This window comes from Dromiciops gliroides, chromosome 1 (genome assembly GCF_019393635.1).
Source record: "Dromiciops gliroides isolate mDroGli1 chromosome 1, mDroGli1.pri, whole genome shotgun sequence".
In the NCBI taxonomy this organism is placed as follows: Eukaryota; Metazoa; Chordata; class Mammalia; order Microbiotheria; family Microbiotheriidae; genus Dromiciops; species Dromiciops gliroides.
The window spans coordinates 263,578,381-263,593,687 of record NC_057861.1 but is presented as its reverse complement, the minus strand read 5'-3'; the positions used below and the strand labels follow the sequence as shown (position 1 = coordinate 263,593,687).

General features: G+C 34.3%; 1 protein-coding gene across 1 annotated transcript in view; it reads right to left on the bottom strand.

Moving 5' to 3' along the window:
• Nucleotides 1-15,307, bottom strand: part of RP1 (RP1 axonemal microtubule associated) — a 715,393-nt gene that overhangs the window by 30,740 nt on the left and 669,346 nt on the right. The window contains exons 49-52 of the mRNA XM_043976222.1: nucleotides 11,921-12,116; nucleotides 10,352-10,411; nucleotides 8,838-9,013; nucleotides 8,188-8,410 (exon numbers count right to left, since the gene is read on the bottom strand). Of these exons, the coding sequence (XP_043832157.1) occupies nucleotides 8,188-8,410; nucleotides 8,838-9,013; nucleotides 10,352-10,411; nucleotides 11,921-12,116 (655 nt within the window). The remainder of the gene's footprint in view (nucleotides 1-8,187; nucleotides 8,411-8,837; nucleotides 9,014-10,351; nucleotides 10,412-11,920; nucleotides 12,117-15,307) is intronic.

Genomic DNA, 15,307 nt, shown 5'->3' with positions numbered 1-15,307 from the left:
ATAAAATTCAATGAACTCTTGTAATGTTCAGGCTGGTATTTCATATTGTTTTATCATATAATAATTTGTGCAAATTAATAGCTGAAAATAATCAATAGTGTAAAAAGACTGTAGAAGTTTTGAAATCACAATCCTTTAAGTATTTCAGAGGAAAGCATGATTTTGAAGAAAAGAGATGAAAGAAGAGGAGAGAAAAGTAAGTTCAAAAGACAGAGTTGGGACTCAGTGGCTAAATAAAGATATGTAGAAGACAGAAAAGAGAGTAATTTTGAATAGCAAGACATATATGCATAATATAATAAGGGGCTCCTAATATGTGATCAGTTGGTATCTCTCTTACAAGTATTTGGAAAGGGTGGGGTGAGAAAAAATGTTTTCCTTTCCTAAAAAACTACTTCTGCCAATAAAATAAGTCATAAAAAAAAGAGAAATGTGGCTCAAATCACTGGGTTGAGGAGACAGCTTTCCACAGCAGAAATGGCAAACCACCTTTATTAAACCAGGAAAGTACTTCAAACCCCAAAGTAACCATCATATTTGACAAAAACAACATTCAAGTGCAGAAATGTTAATTTTGCCTCCACTCATTAGAAAAGCTGAGGAGAAGGCTACAGATAATTTAGTAAGCAAGAATGGAATTATATATTGTTTGACTAAATCAGGATTAGGAAGAATACAGAAAAGATTTCCATCGGCCATACTCTCTCCTTAATCTCCTTTCTCAACCCTGGTGGTCAAAGGATGTCAGATGAGATTTGATCCTCTTCCTACCTGCCTCCTCTGTTCCTCTGTCCTCTACCCCAGCCTTTTTTTCAGGAGGATGGCCTTTTTATTCTGGTAGGCAGATCCACTACTGACACTGGCATAAATGCTTTAATTCCATTTTCATTTACATTCATTTTTCTGTGTATACCTAGGGTTATGTTGTTGCTTTCTTAATTTTCAAAGAGAATTATGACATTGGGAGGTGATGTCATGACTTGCCGTGAATTGGATTTAGGTGAGGGAGGGCTGTGCAAAGTCACCAGTCCCATTCTCTCCTCCAGAGCCATCTGGGTCCAATGGTAAGATATATATATCAGGGCAACTGGAGATCACCCCAGATTTTTGAGGCAATAAATTTTAAGTTACTTGCCCAGGAATTCACAGCTTTTAAGTATCAAGTGTCAGAGGCTGAATTTGAACTCAGGTCTTCCTGATTGCAGAGCCACTGGTCTATCCACTGGACAACCAGCTGCCCTTCCCTACGGTTATAACCTCAACTTATAAGAATTATTATTGATGGATTTGTATGATTGTGTTAAGCTAGAAATGCTTCCCCTGACCAACTCTACATGCCTGTTAGTCCTCATTAAGTACCCCCCCTCCTTTTCTACTCTCTGCTACCTTGATGCCTCCACCTGAAAAGTCATTTCCATGTTAACAAATATGCTAACATTAGCCTAGAACAATACACTGCAGTAGCTGAAAAAAGGTCCTGAATGCTCTTGGCTGGAAAGTGGGAGAGACTTGTTCCCAAGTCCCTTCTTGGAACAATGATTTAGATAATGTAGCACAGAATTTTAAAGGACTAGAAGTCTGGTAATAGAGAGGAGAATATATGGGAAGAGATCTGGAGAGTAAAAAGGTTTTAGAGAAGGAAAAATAAAGGATCAAAGAGATTTTATGAGACAGTTATTGTGGTGGGTGGAGCCAAGAAGGCGGAGAGAAGCCAGGAAGTTGGCTGAACTCTCCCAGGTTTCCCTCAAAAACAACATTAAATCAAATTTCTAAATGGATTCTTAAACTAGAGACTACAAAAAGACATAGAGACACAATCTTCCAACTTGAGATAATTTAGAAGACTTCAGGAAAGGTTGGTCTCACTCAGTCAAAAGGGAAGTGCAGCACAGCTCAGACAGCAAAGTGCAGCATGCAGGGGTTCTTGGCAAGTCAGCAGGAAGCTCATAGTCACAGCAGAGCAACTGAAGCCCCTTGATCCTGGCTCAGCCAGATGGTGGCACAGTGGACCAGTTGTGAGATCCACCAGCCCCAGCAGAGAAGGTAGGCTGCCAGCTGGAGGAGCACCCATGGGACAGGCGTGACTGGCCCTGGCCATCCTAGCACCTGGAGCAAGCCTAAAGTGGGGACAAATCCACAAGCCATAGAAGCTTCAGAGTAGAAAGCCAGTGACACAGTCCCTATTCCACAGTGTAAGAAGCTTGAAACAATGACCCTTATGCACCAGGAAAATACCTCAACTTAAAAAAATTATAATAATAAGCTGCAATATGAGCAAGAAACAAAAAGAGCTCTCACCATTGAGAGCTTCTGTGTCAACAAGGAAAAGCTAAACCAAACTCAGATGAGGAAAATACTCTCAAATTGCCTACATGTGAAGCCTCAAGACAGAAGATGAATAGGTCTCAAGAACAAAAAGCCTTCTTGGAAGAGCTCAAAAAGGATGTTAAAAATCAATTGAGAGAGGTAGAAGAAAAAATGGGGAGAGAAATGAAAGCAACACAAGAAAATTATGAAAAAAGAATCAGCAGCTTGGAAAAGGAAGCACAAAGATTGACTGAAGAAAACAATTCCTTAAAAAATTGTTTTGTCCAAATAGAAAAGGAGGTGCAACATTTACTGAAGAAAACAATGCCCTAAAAATTTTAATTGGACAGATAGAAACTAATGACTTCATGAGATACTAGGAATCAGTCAAACAGAATAAAAAGAATAAACAAATAGAAGATAATGTGAAATATTTCATTTGAAAGACAATTGACCTGGAAAATAGAGCCAGGAGAGACAAGTACTCAAGAGACAATTATGGTGCTTAATCCTAAACCAAGAAGAGCAAAAACAGAGAAAAAATTATAGACGAATTTCCTTAATGAATATTGATGCAAAAAATCTGAATAAAATATTAACAAAGAGATTATAGCAATGCATCACCAGGAAAATATACCATGACTAGGTGGGATTTATACCAGGAATTCAGGGCTAGTTCAATATTAGGAAAACTATTAACATAATCATCCACATCAATAACAAAACTAATCAAAAATATATGATTATCTCAATAGATGCAGAAAAAATTTGGTACAAAATACAGCATGCATTTCTATTAAAAACACTATAGAGGGGGCAGCTATGTGGCACAGTGCCACTGGCCCTGCATCCAGGAGGACCTGAGTTCAAATCCAGCTTCAGACCCTTGACACTTTCTAGCTGTGTGACCCTGGGCGAGTCACTTAACCCTAATTGCCTCACAAAACAAAAATAAAAACAAAACACTACAGAGGATAGGAATAAATGGATGTTTCCTTAAGATGATAAACAGTATCTATCTAAAACCACCAGCAAGCATTATATGTAATGGAGATAAGTTAGAAGCATGCCCAGTGAGATCAGGGTGAAACAGGGCAGCTAGGTGGCACAGTGGATAGAACACCGGCCCTGGAGTCAGGAGTACCTGAGTTCAAATCTGGCCTCAGACACTTAACACTTACTAGCTGTGTGATCCTGGGCAAGTCACCTAACCCCAATTGCCTCACTAAAAAAAAAATATATCAGGGTGAAACAAGGAAGTCCATTATCACCACTATCAGAGAAGAAAATGAAATTGAAGGGATTAGAATAGGCAAGGAGGAAACCAAATTATGACTCTTTGCAGATGATATTATGGTATGCTTAGAGAATCCTAAAGAATCAACTAAGAACTATTTGAACCAATTGACAACTTTTGCAAATTTGCAGGATAAAAAATAAACCCACATAAATTATTTCTATATGTGACCAACAAAGTCTAGCAACAAGAAATAGAAAGGGAAATTATATTTAATATAACTATAGACAACATAAAATATTTGGGAGTCTACTTGCCAAGGGAAACCCATGAACTATGTGAAAATAATTACAAAATATTTTTTACACAAATAAAATTAGAACTAAAGAAATGGAAAAAATATAAATTGCTCATGGGCAGGCCATGCTAATAAAATAAAAATGAAAATTTTACCTAAATTTATTTACTTAATCAGTGCCATACCAATCAAACTAATAAAAATTATTTTGTAGAACTAGAAAAAAATAATAAAATTCATCTGAAAGAACAAAAGGTCAAGAATATCAGGTAAATTAATGAAAAATGCGAAGGAAGGTAGCCTAGCTGTTCTATTTCTAAAACTATATTACAAAGCAGCAACCATCAAAATTTTTTGGTACTGGCTAAGACATAGAGTGATGGATCAGTGGAATAGTAACACAATAGTAAATGAAACATAGCAATAAGTGAAAATAGAAATTTCCTGTTTGAGGAAACCAAAGACTGTAGCCTCAGGGATAAAAACTCACTATTTAACAAAAACTGCTGGGAAAGCTGGAAAAGAGTGTGACAGAAATGCAGCATAGAACAATATCTTACACCTTACACCAAAGTCAAAATGGGTACGTGATCTAGACATAAAGGGTGATACCATAAGCAAATTAGAAAAAAAAAAAGGAATAGTTTACTTGTCAGATTTGTGGAGAGGTGGAAAATTTATGACCAACGATAAGATAGAGAACCTTATGAAATGCAAAATGGATCACTTTGATTGCATTCAATTAAAAATGTTTTGCACAAACAAAATCACTGCATATAAGATTAGAAGGGAGCAGAAAGCTATGGAACAATTTTCATAGCCAGTGTCTCTAATAAAGACCTCATATCTAAAATATGTAGAGAATTGAATCAAATATATAAGAGTACTAGTCATTCCCCAAATGAGAAATGGTCAAAAGCTATGAACAGGCAGTTTTGAGATGAAAAAAATCAAAACTGTCTATAGTCATATGAAAAAATGTTCTCAATCATTAATGATTAGAGAAATGAAAATTAAACTATGCTGAAGTATGAACTCATGCCTATCCAACTGGCTAATATGACAAAAAAGGAAAATGGTAAATGTGGGAAAATTAGAACAATAATGCATTGTTGGTGGAGTTGTGAATGGATTCAACCATTCTGAAGAGCAATTTGGAACCATGCCCAAAAGGCATGCATACCCTTTGACCCAGCAATACCACTACTAGGTCTATATCCCAAAGACATCATAAAAAAGAGAAAAGCAACCACATGTACAAAAATATTTCTTTTTTGTGGTAGCAAAGAATTGGAAATTGAAAGGATGTTCATCAATTGGAGAGTGGCTAAACAAGTTGTGGTATGTGAATGTAATGGAATATAATTGTGCTATAAGAAATGATAAACAGGCAGATTTTAGAAAACACTTGGAAAAACTTACAAGATGCTGAGTGAAATGATCAGAACCAAGAGAACACTGTACCCAATATCAACAACATTGTGTGATCATCAACTGTGATAGACTTAGCTCTTCTCAGCAATACAAGGATCCAATACAATTGGATCCAATCCAATGTCAAAAGATTTATGAAGGAAAATGCTCTCCACATTCAGATAAAATAACTATGAAGTCTGAATGCAGATTGAGGAATACTATTTTCACTTTTGTTGTTGCTTTTTTGTATTTGTTGTTGTTTCATCTTTCTTTTGTTTTTTTCCCTCTTGTTCGGACTCTTCTCTTACAACATGAATAATGTGGAAATATGTTTAATATGATTGTAATGTATAACCTATATCAGATTGCTAACTCACCTTGGAAGGAGGGAGGAAATGAAAGATTGGAGAAAAATTTCTAAGTCAAAATATTACCAAAAAAATCTTGAAATCTGCATATTATTTGAAAAAAAAGGCCCAGAAGAAATGAAAATAGAATGGGGGAAAATATTGGAAGAGATTTGGAGACGAAAAGGGTCTTAGAGAGGGAAAAAATAAAGGATCAAAGGGTTTAATTGAAATTCAAGTTGTAGCATTAAAGATGACAGCAAAAAATATTGGCCACATTTGGCAGATAGAATGCAGTTAATAACTACATGAAGAACTAAAATGTCCCTTTCTCTTATATAAAAGAAAGTTAAACCATAATAATATGTGAATGGAGAATTAGGAAAAAGCTATGTTATAACGCATTCTCCTGAAGAAGACACATTTAGAAATAGGTTAACAGCTAAAAAGAATATCTGAGTCAAGGAATTCTACTTTCTAAATCAGTACAATTATGAGTCCTGAATATTTAAGAGATATGTCAGCCTGGACACTGAAGTTATTTTATTATGAAGGTGAGAGAGTGGGAGGGGTAGAGAGATAATCCTTGATTGATTTCCATGTTTTCTTTGGAGCTCATGATAGTTTGCCAACATGGAATGAACACCTACTGTGTGCTGAGCACACAGTTCATGGTGATAGCTGTGCCTTTGAATGCTATCTGCAATGCTTAGTGAACATATGGAGCAACCACTCTGAGAGTTCCACTGGAATTCCTTGTCCCTCTTACTTCAGAAATAGAGAGATTATAAGTTTAGAGTGAAAACATGAATAAACTAATTTAGCTATTTGTTTGCTGTGCAGAAGATCTAATATAGAGATAAAGGTAAAACTCTGTCAATCATTCAACAAGCATGTAGAAAGTATTTATGATGGAGATAGATATAGATATAAATCTATGTATGTATAAGTATATGTAGATATAAATATAGATGATACACACATATAGATAATAGAGCTATATAGAAATATCTGGTAATTGTGTGCTGGGTCTGGGATCAGGAAGTGCTGAGTTCAAATGTAGCCTCAGACATTTACCAATTGTGTGACCCTGGGTAAGTCATTTATCCTCTATTTTTCTCTGTAAAACAAGGGGTAATAATAGCACCAACCTCCCAAGATTGTTGTGAGGATTAAACAATACCATATTTGTAAACAGTGTTTAGAAGAGTACCTGGCACATAGTAAGCACTTTATAAATGTTTCTTTGTTTTCCCTTCCCATCCCCAATAAAGCTATAGCTTGTCAGAACTGCCTAAGATTCATGGAGGACACAGAAAAATGAATTCTAATTTTATTTTTTTTCTATTCTCCCAGAAAAGTAATATTTAAAAAGGACATTCACATCTCAGAATCTATTGTAGTAGACAAGGGGTAAAACACAGTAACACATATCAAGTTATGCAGCTGAGCTGCTCACTTAAGTATACACTGAAGACCAGTCAATAATCATAGCACCCAAATATCCTGCCAGAACACCCTCCTTAAATAATCAATAGACAAACAAATGGACCTTAATGACAGCATATTATTAGCATAATGAAATAAAAGCTTCTGAAGCATCCTTGAACTATATTTGGAAATTTCAAGTGAGTGATTTTTTTTTTCTTGAAGGACACTGCTTTTTTGGCAGCCTTCCACAGACAACATGTTACTTGCGCTGTTTTTTTGTCAATTGAAGAAAAACAGGAAGCATAAAATCAATTTGGATTGGGGGGCTGGTAGGGAGTGGAGGAAGGACCCAACCCTGACAGAAAAACAAGCCTGTTTCACACTTTAGCGTCTGCTCAACAGTACATAGAAGGAGCTCACTTTGAACTCTGCCTGTACCAGTTGCTATGAGAAATTGAGGACACAGAATGAAATTCTCACAAGCATTTCAGGTTTCAGGCTTTCTCTAGTCCAGTATCAAACTACTCTCTTGAAGATTTTTTGGCAATTTCTACAATACCTGCCCACAGGAAGGGGTATCCAAAGGGTGGGATCTTGGGCCCAAGGACATAAAAGCCTTTTATTCCATGTAAGAGAATGTAACAACTGAAGCATAAGGGATCATTGGCGAGTAACGAACATAAAACTTACATTCACAAAGAATCATAATCTCTAGAGCAGAAATAAAGTGAATACTAGTATGCTACAAATATATCTGGGAAACTTAGTTTGATTTAAATCACTCGAAAGGGAATTTTTAACATATAATATTTTTTTTTGTTTTTATATCACCTTCATTTCTGAAAAAGGAAGAGGAAAAAATATTTAGCACAATTAACTAATCCATAACCAAATCTGTCTCCCTATGCTATATTACATACCCATAGACCACCCCAACTCTGCTTCCACAAAAAAGGGAGGGAGGTATATTTTCTCATCTCTTCTTTGGGGCCAAGTCAAGTTATAATTGTAGAGTGTTTCATTAAATCACTTTTTTAAAGAGAGTAAAATGTACTACTTTAAGAAAAAAAAAATCCCCATGATTGTGATATTAGGAGTCATTAGTTTTCAGGATCATTCATCATCTTCAGTATGGATAGATATATACCTACCAGACAATGCTTCCTTTAATGGCCACTCAACAGGGAACTCAATGCATCTATCTCCATTAAAAGAAAGAGGAAGTGTTTTATTTATAGAACAACTAAAGGTATCCAAGGTTGCTTTATTCTGCATTTTAAAGTGATGAACAGACAGCTGTGATGTGCTGGAATGCAAAGTCTCCAAACCCAGCCTTACTTTATAAAGAGTTCCTAAATCAGAGGGCATGAATACCTAGGAGGCAATGGAACAAATTAATACCAAAAAGGATACTGATTTCTGTGATATATATATATATATATATATATATATGTATGTATATTCAAGGGTCTTTTGTATACTGGAGCACATGAAAGTCACTTAAACGTTACCTAAAATTACATAATGAACTGTAATTAATAATGTTGGAACATATTGTATATCTTTGAATTAATTTCATTTGGAAGAGTCTATTCATAGTTTTATCACAAAGATGAAAAAATCATTCCTGACATACTACATAAAGCAGTATAAAATAACAAGTAGAAATACCAGATATTGCATGATTCATATTTGGTTAAGATTATAATATTTTATATTCAATATGCTGCAGGTCAATGTCTAAACTGAATAATCTAAAAATTAAAGAGTGGCAAAAGGCAAAGTTTACATTCTATCTTACCTCAAATGTTACTGTATCCTCAGCATGTGTTTGCAGCCTGTTTTCAAGAGTCATTGGGCTTGACTTTCCATAAGTCCCATACAGAATCATAACCAAATGAGGAAAACTTGGCCCAATATATTCATATTCTTGACCTGATTTTTCTTGAAGCTTCAGATAAATTTTCCATGTGCCTTCTGACCAAATTATATATGAATAAAATAAGTGTAAATTTTATAGTAGAATGTGATTTTCATATAAAACTGATAGCCCAGGCAAAATTCATAAAAGCTAACTGAATTTTTACTTTATTTCACTCCCTCACCCTTCATTCATTATAGGATCATAGGAGCAAATGATTTAGACAATGTTCTCAGATTAGCTAATATTCAATGAACGCATATTTCAGTCTCTAAGTAAAACTGTAGAGCAGCAATTCTCAAACATTTTTATCTCAGAATCATTTATACCCTTTAAAAACTGAGTACCCCTAAATCTTTTATGTGGGTTCAGGGGTATGCTGGAGCCATCTTGATTTGTCTCATGAGAATCAACTATTTCATTTTTATCATGAGAAGTACATCTCAGAAATTGGCCAATGAATGTTCCAAATTAGCATTTGATTTATTGTTTTGTTTAGTGTCCAATCTTAAGAAAGTGATGGAGTTAATGTCAACAGTGCCAAATAAACTTAAAAATTATTGTATGTATGTGTATTTTCCCTCTGAGGAACCAGTTAAACATTTACCATCACACTCCTGTTTATATCTATCAACATTTACTATTTTAGAGGTTAAAACAGACAATTTTTCAAACATGCAATTATTTGCAAATAACAAAAACCCATTATATGTTCACATAAATATCATATTTTATGAGAAACAAGTATATTTTTCAAAATAAAAAAATTAAATTAAAAATAGATGAAAATCTCTAAAGTCTGGTTTAATAGAAGACAGCTGGATTCTTATACTTGCTTCTGTATTCAGATTATTATGACATATGAAGAAAACCTGGACTCACAGATATATATATAGTTGGAAAAGGTAGAGGCATTTAAATAATCAAATTTTTATTAATATTATAGAGACAGAAAAACTGATAAGAATCCTTACTCGATGGGGCAACTAGGTGTCGCAGTAGATAAAGCACTGCCTCTAGATTCAGGAGGACCTGAGTTCAAATGCACCCTCAGACACTTGACACTTAGTAGCTGTGTGACCCTGGGCAAGTCACTTAACCCCAATAGCCTCACCAAAAAAAAAAATCCTTACTTGGCTACCTGTTACCTGTTTGTGTGGCCTGATGTAAGTCCCTTGATTTCTCTGGAGCTCAGTTTGCTCAGGCATAAAAACAAAGAAGATAAGTCAGGTGATTTCCATTGTTCTTTCTAGCTCTAAATCTTACTGTATGATGATTGACTATCTGAAATCTAACTTTATGTGTACAGTAGTAGCAAAGAAAATTGAGCACTTTGGTATAAAGTAGCTCCCATAGGGTTGTATTTACATAGGCAACATTGGCATGAGGATTACCTGACTTCATTTGCTGGCCTCCTGGTGGCAAGGCATTCACATGCCCGATTTCCTGGATTTCTAATTGAAAAGGAGATTGAAATCCAAATTAATGTTTTCACAAAACAGTGTCTAAATGATAATGAGCATCTGTATTCATTTGTGGTTAAGCAATGGAGCATCATTTAGATTAAGATTAAATCATGAAGTCTACAATGTGATTTTTCTACTTAGGCTTACCCTCCTAGACACTGTTCACATAATGAGCTGGGCCTAGAACACACACAATATTTTGAAAAGCTTTGAATCTAGACACTCAACTATTTTTCATTTTTAATTATTTATGCTTCATTTACATAATTACTGCGATCACTGGTTTGGATGTGTCTGAATTAATCAGATATTTTTAATGCCAAACTAATTACTTAAGTCATAACAAGATATAATTGTATAAAATAAAATATAACTCTTTCCTCTGTGATTTCATGCTAAAGTCAATGAAGGCTCTTTGTATTCAAGAAGTTCATAAAATGTATTTTTTTTCCTGGAGTACATAATAACTTTCAGATCAAAATTATTTCTTAAGCTACTTTCAAAAGTAATTTAAGTTTTATTTTAATAGTACAAAGATCACAACTTAATTTTCTTTAAATAAATGGTACTGGGATTTAGTCTTTTAAAATATACCAATAAAGTTAAGGATAGACCACCATAAATAAGGAAATAATTTAAATGTCTTTGGAGTCTCTGCAGACCAAACTATCATTCTCAGGATGGGTGGAGAAGTAGGAAAAAAATGCAGAGTTGGCAATGTCTAAAATATGGAGGTTGGATTTGATCTCTAAGGTACCTTCTGGCACTAACAATCTATAAAACTATGACTACAGTATTGAGGGAGAACAATTTAATGATCTAAATCTTGTCCCTATTTGGGTGTAGACAGTATGATACAATTAAAATACTCTCATATATGCATGAAATTTAATGGCATGACAATGATTTCAGAAGAAAACTAAAGTAGTAGCTATTTGATTATTAAATATATCTAATAAATAACTATACATATCTTCATTTTTCCCTGTAGCAATGAAATAATTCTGATGAAAAAAAGAAGCAATATATATATATATATATATATATATATATATATCCTTGCACATGATATTTTTAAATGGGAGTTTCCTTGAAAAATTCAAAATTCTTTCCATATATCATCCAATTAAGCCCCATAATCCATCTCTTGAGGTTGAAGTGAAAACAGGTCTTATATAGGCTTCCTATTGCTTAGATAAGGAAGTTAAGGTTAAAAGATTTTAAGTGCTGTTTGGGGGGTTATTTAATTTCATGCTCATCTAGTAAACAAACTCCAGAACTGGAAATAAAAGCCAACTTTGCTGACTCCACTCATGTTCATTGTGCTGAATCTAAACAATACACTGATGTTTTCCATAAAATGGAAAGTGTTCAAATGTACTTTAAGAGAAGCAAAAATGTTTGCCTATATCATTTCCCTTTCCAAAACAAATTCAACAAAATTATTAGCATTCAGTAACAAGAATTATTTTCTGCAGGAAATTATTTTTAAGTCACCTGTAACATTCAATGTAATTGCTGAGTTTGTTCCACTTTTGAGCCATTTATGAGCTAGAAACACTATTTCTTTTCCTTCCATTGATGCCTCTCTCACGGTAATCTTCTCCAGCTGCCAGTCAGGGCCTTTCCCTTTTACCACATCCAATGCTTGCAAAAGACCAATATCTACTGCTTCAACTCTGAACACATCCACCTGCAAAAGGTTATAAAAACATGTCAACAAGGATAAAATAAGGTATCACAGCCTGCGAGAGGTGAAGCAGGTGCTTTAAATTTAGCTAACGTAACAGTTTTCCAAGTAAGGCTGAGTCATAAAGAGTAAGTTCTGGATGAAACTGCCCCACCTTAGGGCTGACTGTTAATAAACTTATAAATATTAGTTGGTGTGTGCAGTTTGCCTCGATAGGTTTTCTTCAGGTCCATGCTTTCCTCAAGTGAAGCTGATCACTAAGAATGCAACAATATTCTTGTCCAAACATGGTGGCACCTTCTGGTGATTAAAATGCCTTTTAATTCTTACTCTTCTTCACATTTCTGCAGCCTTTGATACTACTGTCCGTCAATAACTTCCTATAACTCTCTTCTCTATAGATTTTCATGACATTGTTTTGTCTATGTTCTCTCTTACCTGTTCTTATTGCTCCTTCTCATTCTCTTTTTTTTGAAACTTCATTTATGTCATGCCTGCTAACCCCCAATGCTCTTTTCTCATGCCTCTTTTCTTTTCCCTCTATGGTATTTTGTTTAGTGATCTTGTAAACTCCCATGGATTCAATTTCATCTCTACATAGATGCTTCTCAGATGTAATTTTCCATCCCTAACTTCTTTATTGACCTGCACTGATGTATCCCCAACTCCATTTCAGACATTTCAAAATGAATATCCTATCAAGATCTTGATTTCTTTTAGACATGTCTAAAAATGAACCAAATTTTCTTTTTTTCCCCATAGCCCCCCCCCCATTTCCTTATTTACTGTTGTGTATATCACTCTCCCATAAGTATACTATGGAGAATATTTCTATCTGACCAGGTTCCCATGCCAGATCTCATGCTTTATTCCTCACTCTCAGTTATCCCCCATGTACCAGAGGCAATGCCTGGCACATAGTAAGCACTTAGCAAATACAATGATTTTTGACATGTTGAATTGATTTGTGATATTATACAAGATTAATTTTTAAAAAAATCTTCTCTGAACCTCTGATCCTTAACCTGGCATCTAATCTCTCCAGGCATGGACAAAAATTATCTAATTGGACATGGAATGAAAATACTATAATTTCAGCTAAAATGTTTCTAAAATAAGAAATAAAGATTTACTTACATTCAATATATGTATTGACCATAGTGCCCTTCCTCCATCAGTAGATGTTAATGGTCCCGAGTATTTGAGTATTTGAGATATCCTTACTGAAGAGCAGGAAATCCAGAACCAAATGGTTTTTAGGAGTGCCCAAATGACAAGGATAATGATGCTCATTTTATTGTTCATTTGTTTTTTGGTCATGTCTAACTCTTAATGATCCCACTTGGGGATTTCTTGGCAAAGGTACTGGAGTAGTTTGCCATTTCCTTCACCAGCTCATTTTACAGAAGAGGAAACTGAGGCAGAGTTGGGTCACTTGTTCAGTATCACACAAACTAATAAGTGTATGAGTTCAGATTTGAATTCAGAAGATATCTTCCTTACTCTAGGTCCTAACACTCTATCTTCTGTGCTACCTAGCTGCCTGATAATGATAAATAACATTTATATAATGCCTACTATGTGCTAGGCACTGTGTTAAGCACTCTGCAAATATTATCTCATTTGATCCTCACAACAACCCTGGGAGGTAATTATTATCACCCTCATTTTATAGAGGAGAAAACAGAGATTAAGTGACTTGCCCAAGGTACAGTTAGTAAATATCTGATGATGGAGTAGAACTCAGGTCTTTCTGACTCTAGGCCCAGGGCTTTTCCAATTGCATCAACCTATTTCTTCTACTTAATTCATTCACTTTCAATATATTGTTATGTATTACAATTTACATGTGTCCTGCTTAAGTGTATTAATGGATTATGCTATCTAATTTTAACTAAACAAACCTTCACAAACAGATAAGGGACTAACAACATTCTTGCAAAGAAACTTTTTATTGAGGGTAATGTTAAAAATAATACAAAACAAAGCGAAACAAAAACAAACATTGATTGAGCAAGAAAATATCAGAATTGACATTTTTTTTTCCTAGTAGGAAAAGGAACTTTGCCAGACACATAACAAGGGGGAAATGACAATTCTTTCCTTATTGATAAATATTTTTTTTAAATTCTAAATTATCAAGTTTTGTATTGATTCTAATTAATTATGAAACTTATTCTATCTTTATATTTTGCCTTGAGAAACCTGTTGATTAGAATTCAAGTGTGTTTGGAACAAATTTGTTAAAATATAAAAATGCAATACTTTACAATGAGCTTGCAAGAACACCTCACTGTTGCCAGTGAAGATAGCAACTCACTAGCCAAATTTCAATAATTACAAGCTCAAAAAAATATATATATATATATGTAGCTATTCATAGTTTTATATTATACATATGCAACTGTCCTTAAATATTATGTTAATTATAAATATATGAAATTTGAATTGAAAATTATATTCTAAAGATGAAATAAACACAATTTTAACAATTGCTAAATGTCTATCAGTGGTACAAAAACCATTCATTATTAATATTTTAGTTAGAACAATGTGCTTGAAAATGCATCTTTTTTTTTGTTTTGTTTTTGTTTTGTGGGGCAGTGAGGATTAAGTGACTTGCCCAGGATCACACAGCTAACATGTGTCAAGTGTCTGAGGTTGGACTTGAACTCAGGTCCTCCTGAATCCAGGGCTAGTGCTTTATCCACTGCACCACCTAGCTGCCCCATAAGATGCATCATTTTTTTAAAAATCTTGGTTTAACACTTTGTCATATAACAACTTGAAGGTCTGGCAAAAAAATTCATTTTATTTTAATACCTGATTCTGATGGTTGTCATGTCTTAAAAATATATTTCACAAAGATACTAAGATCCAAAGAGCGTGTTGTTAGCCGATTTTGCTAAATTACAAAATTAAATTATTATTCTAATTCCCCCAATATGATACTGGAAAACACAAGTAGGGAATCCCTCTTTCCTCTCAGAAAAGGAGACATTTATTTAATCTCTGGTAACATGAAGAAAAGAGTCAATGTGAACAGAGAAACATGATTTTATTATTGAAAAGGACCTCAGAGAACACCTAGTTAAATTCCATCATTTTATCTTTTGTAAAATCATTTTATTATTTTCCAGTTACATGTAAAGATAGTTTTCAACATTTGTTTTTATAAGATTTCTTGTTTCAAA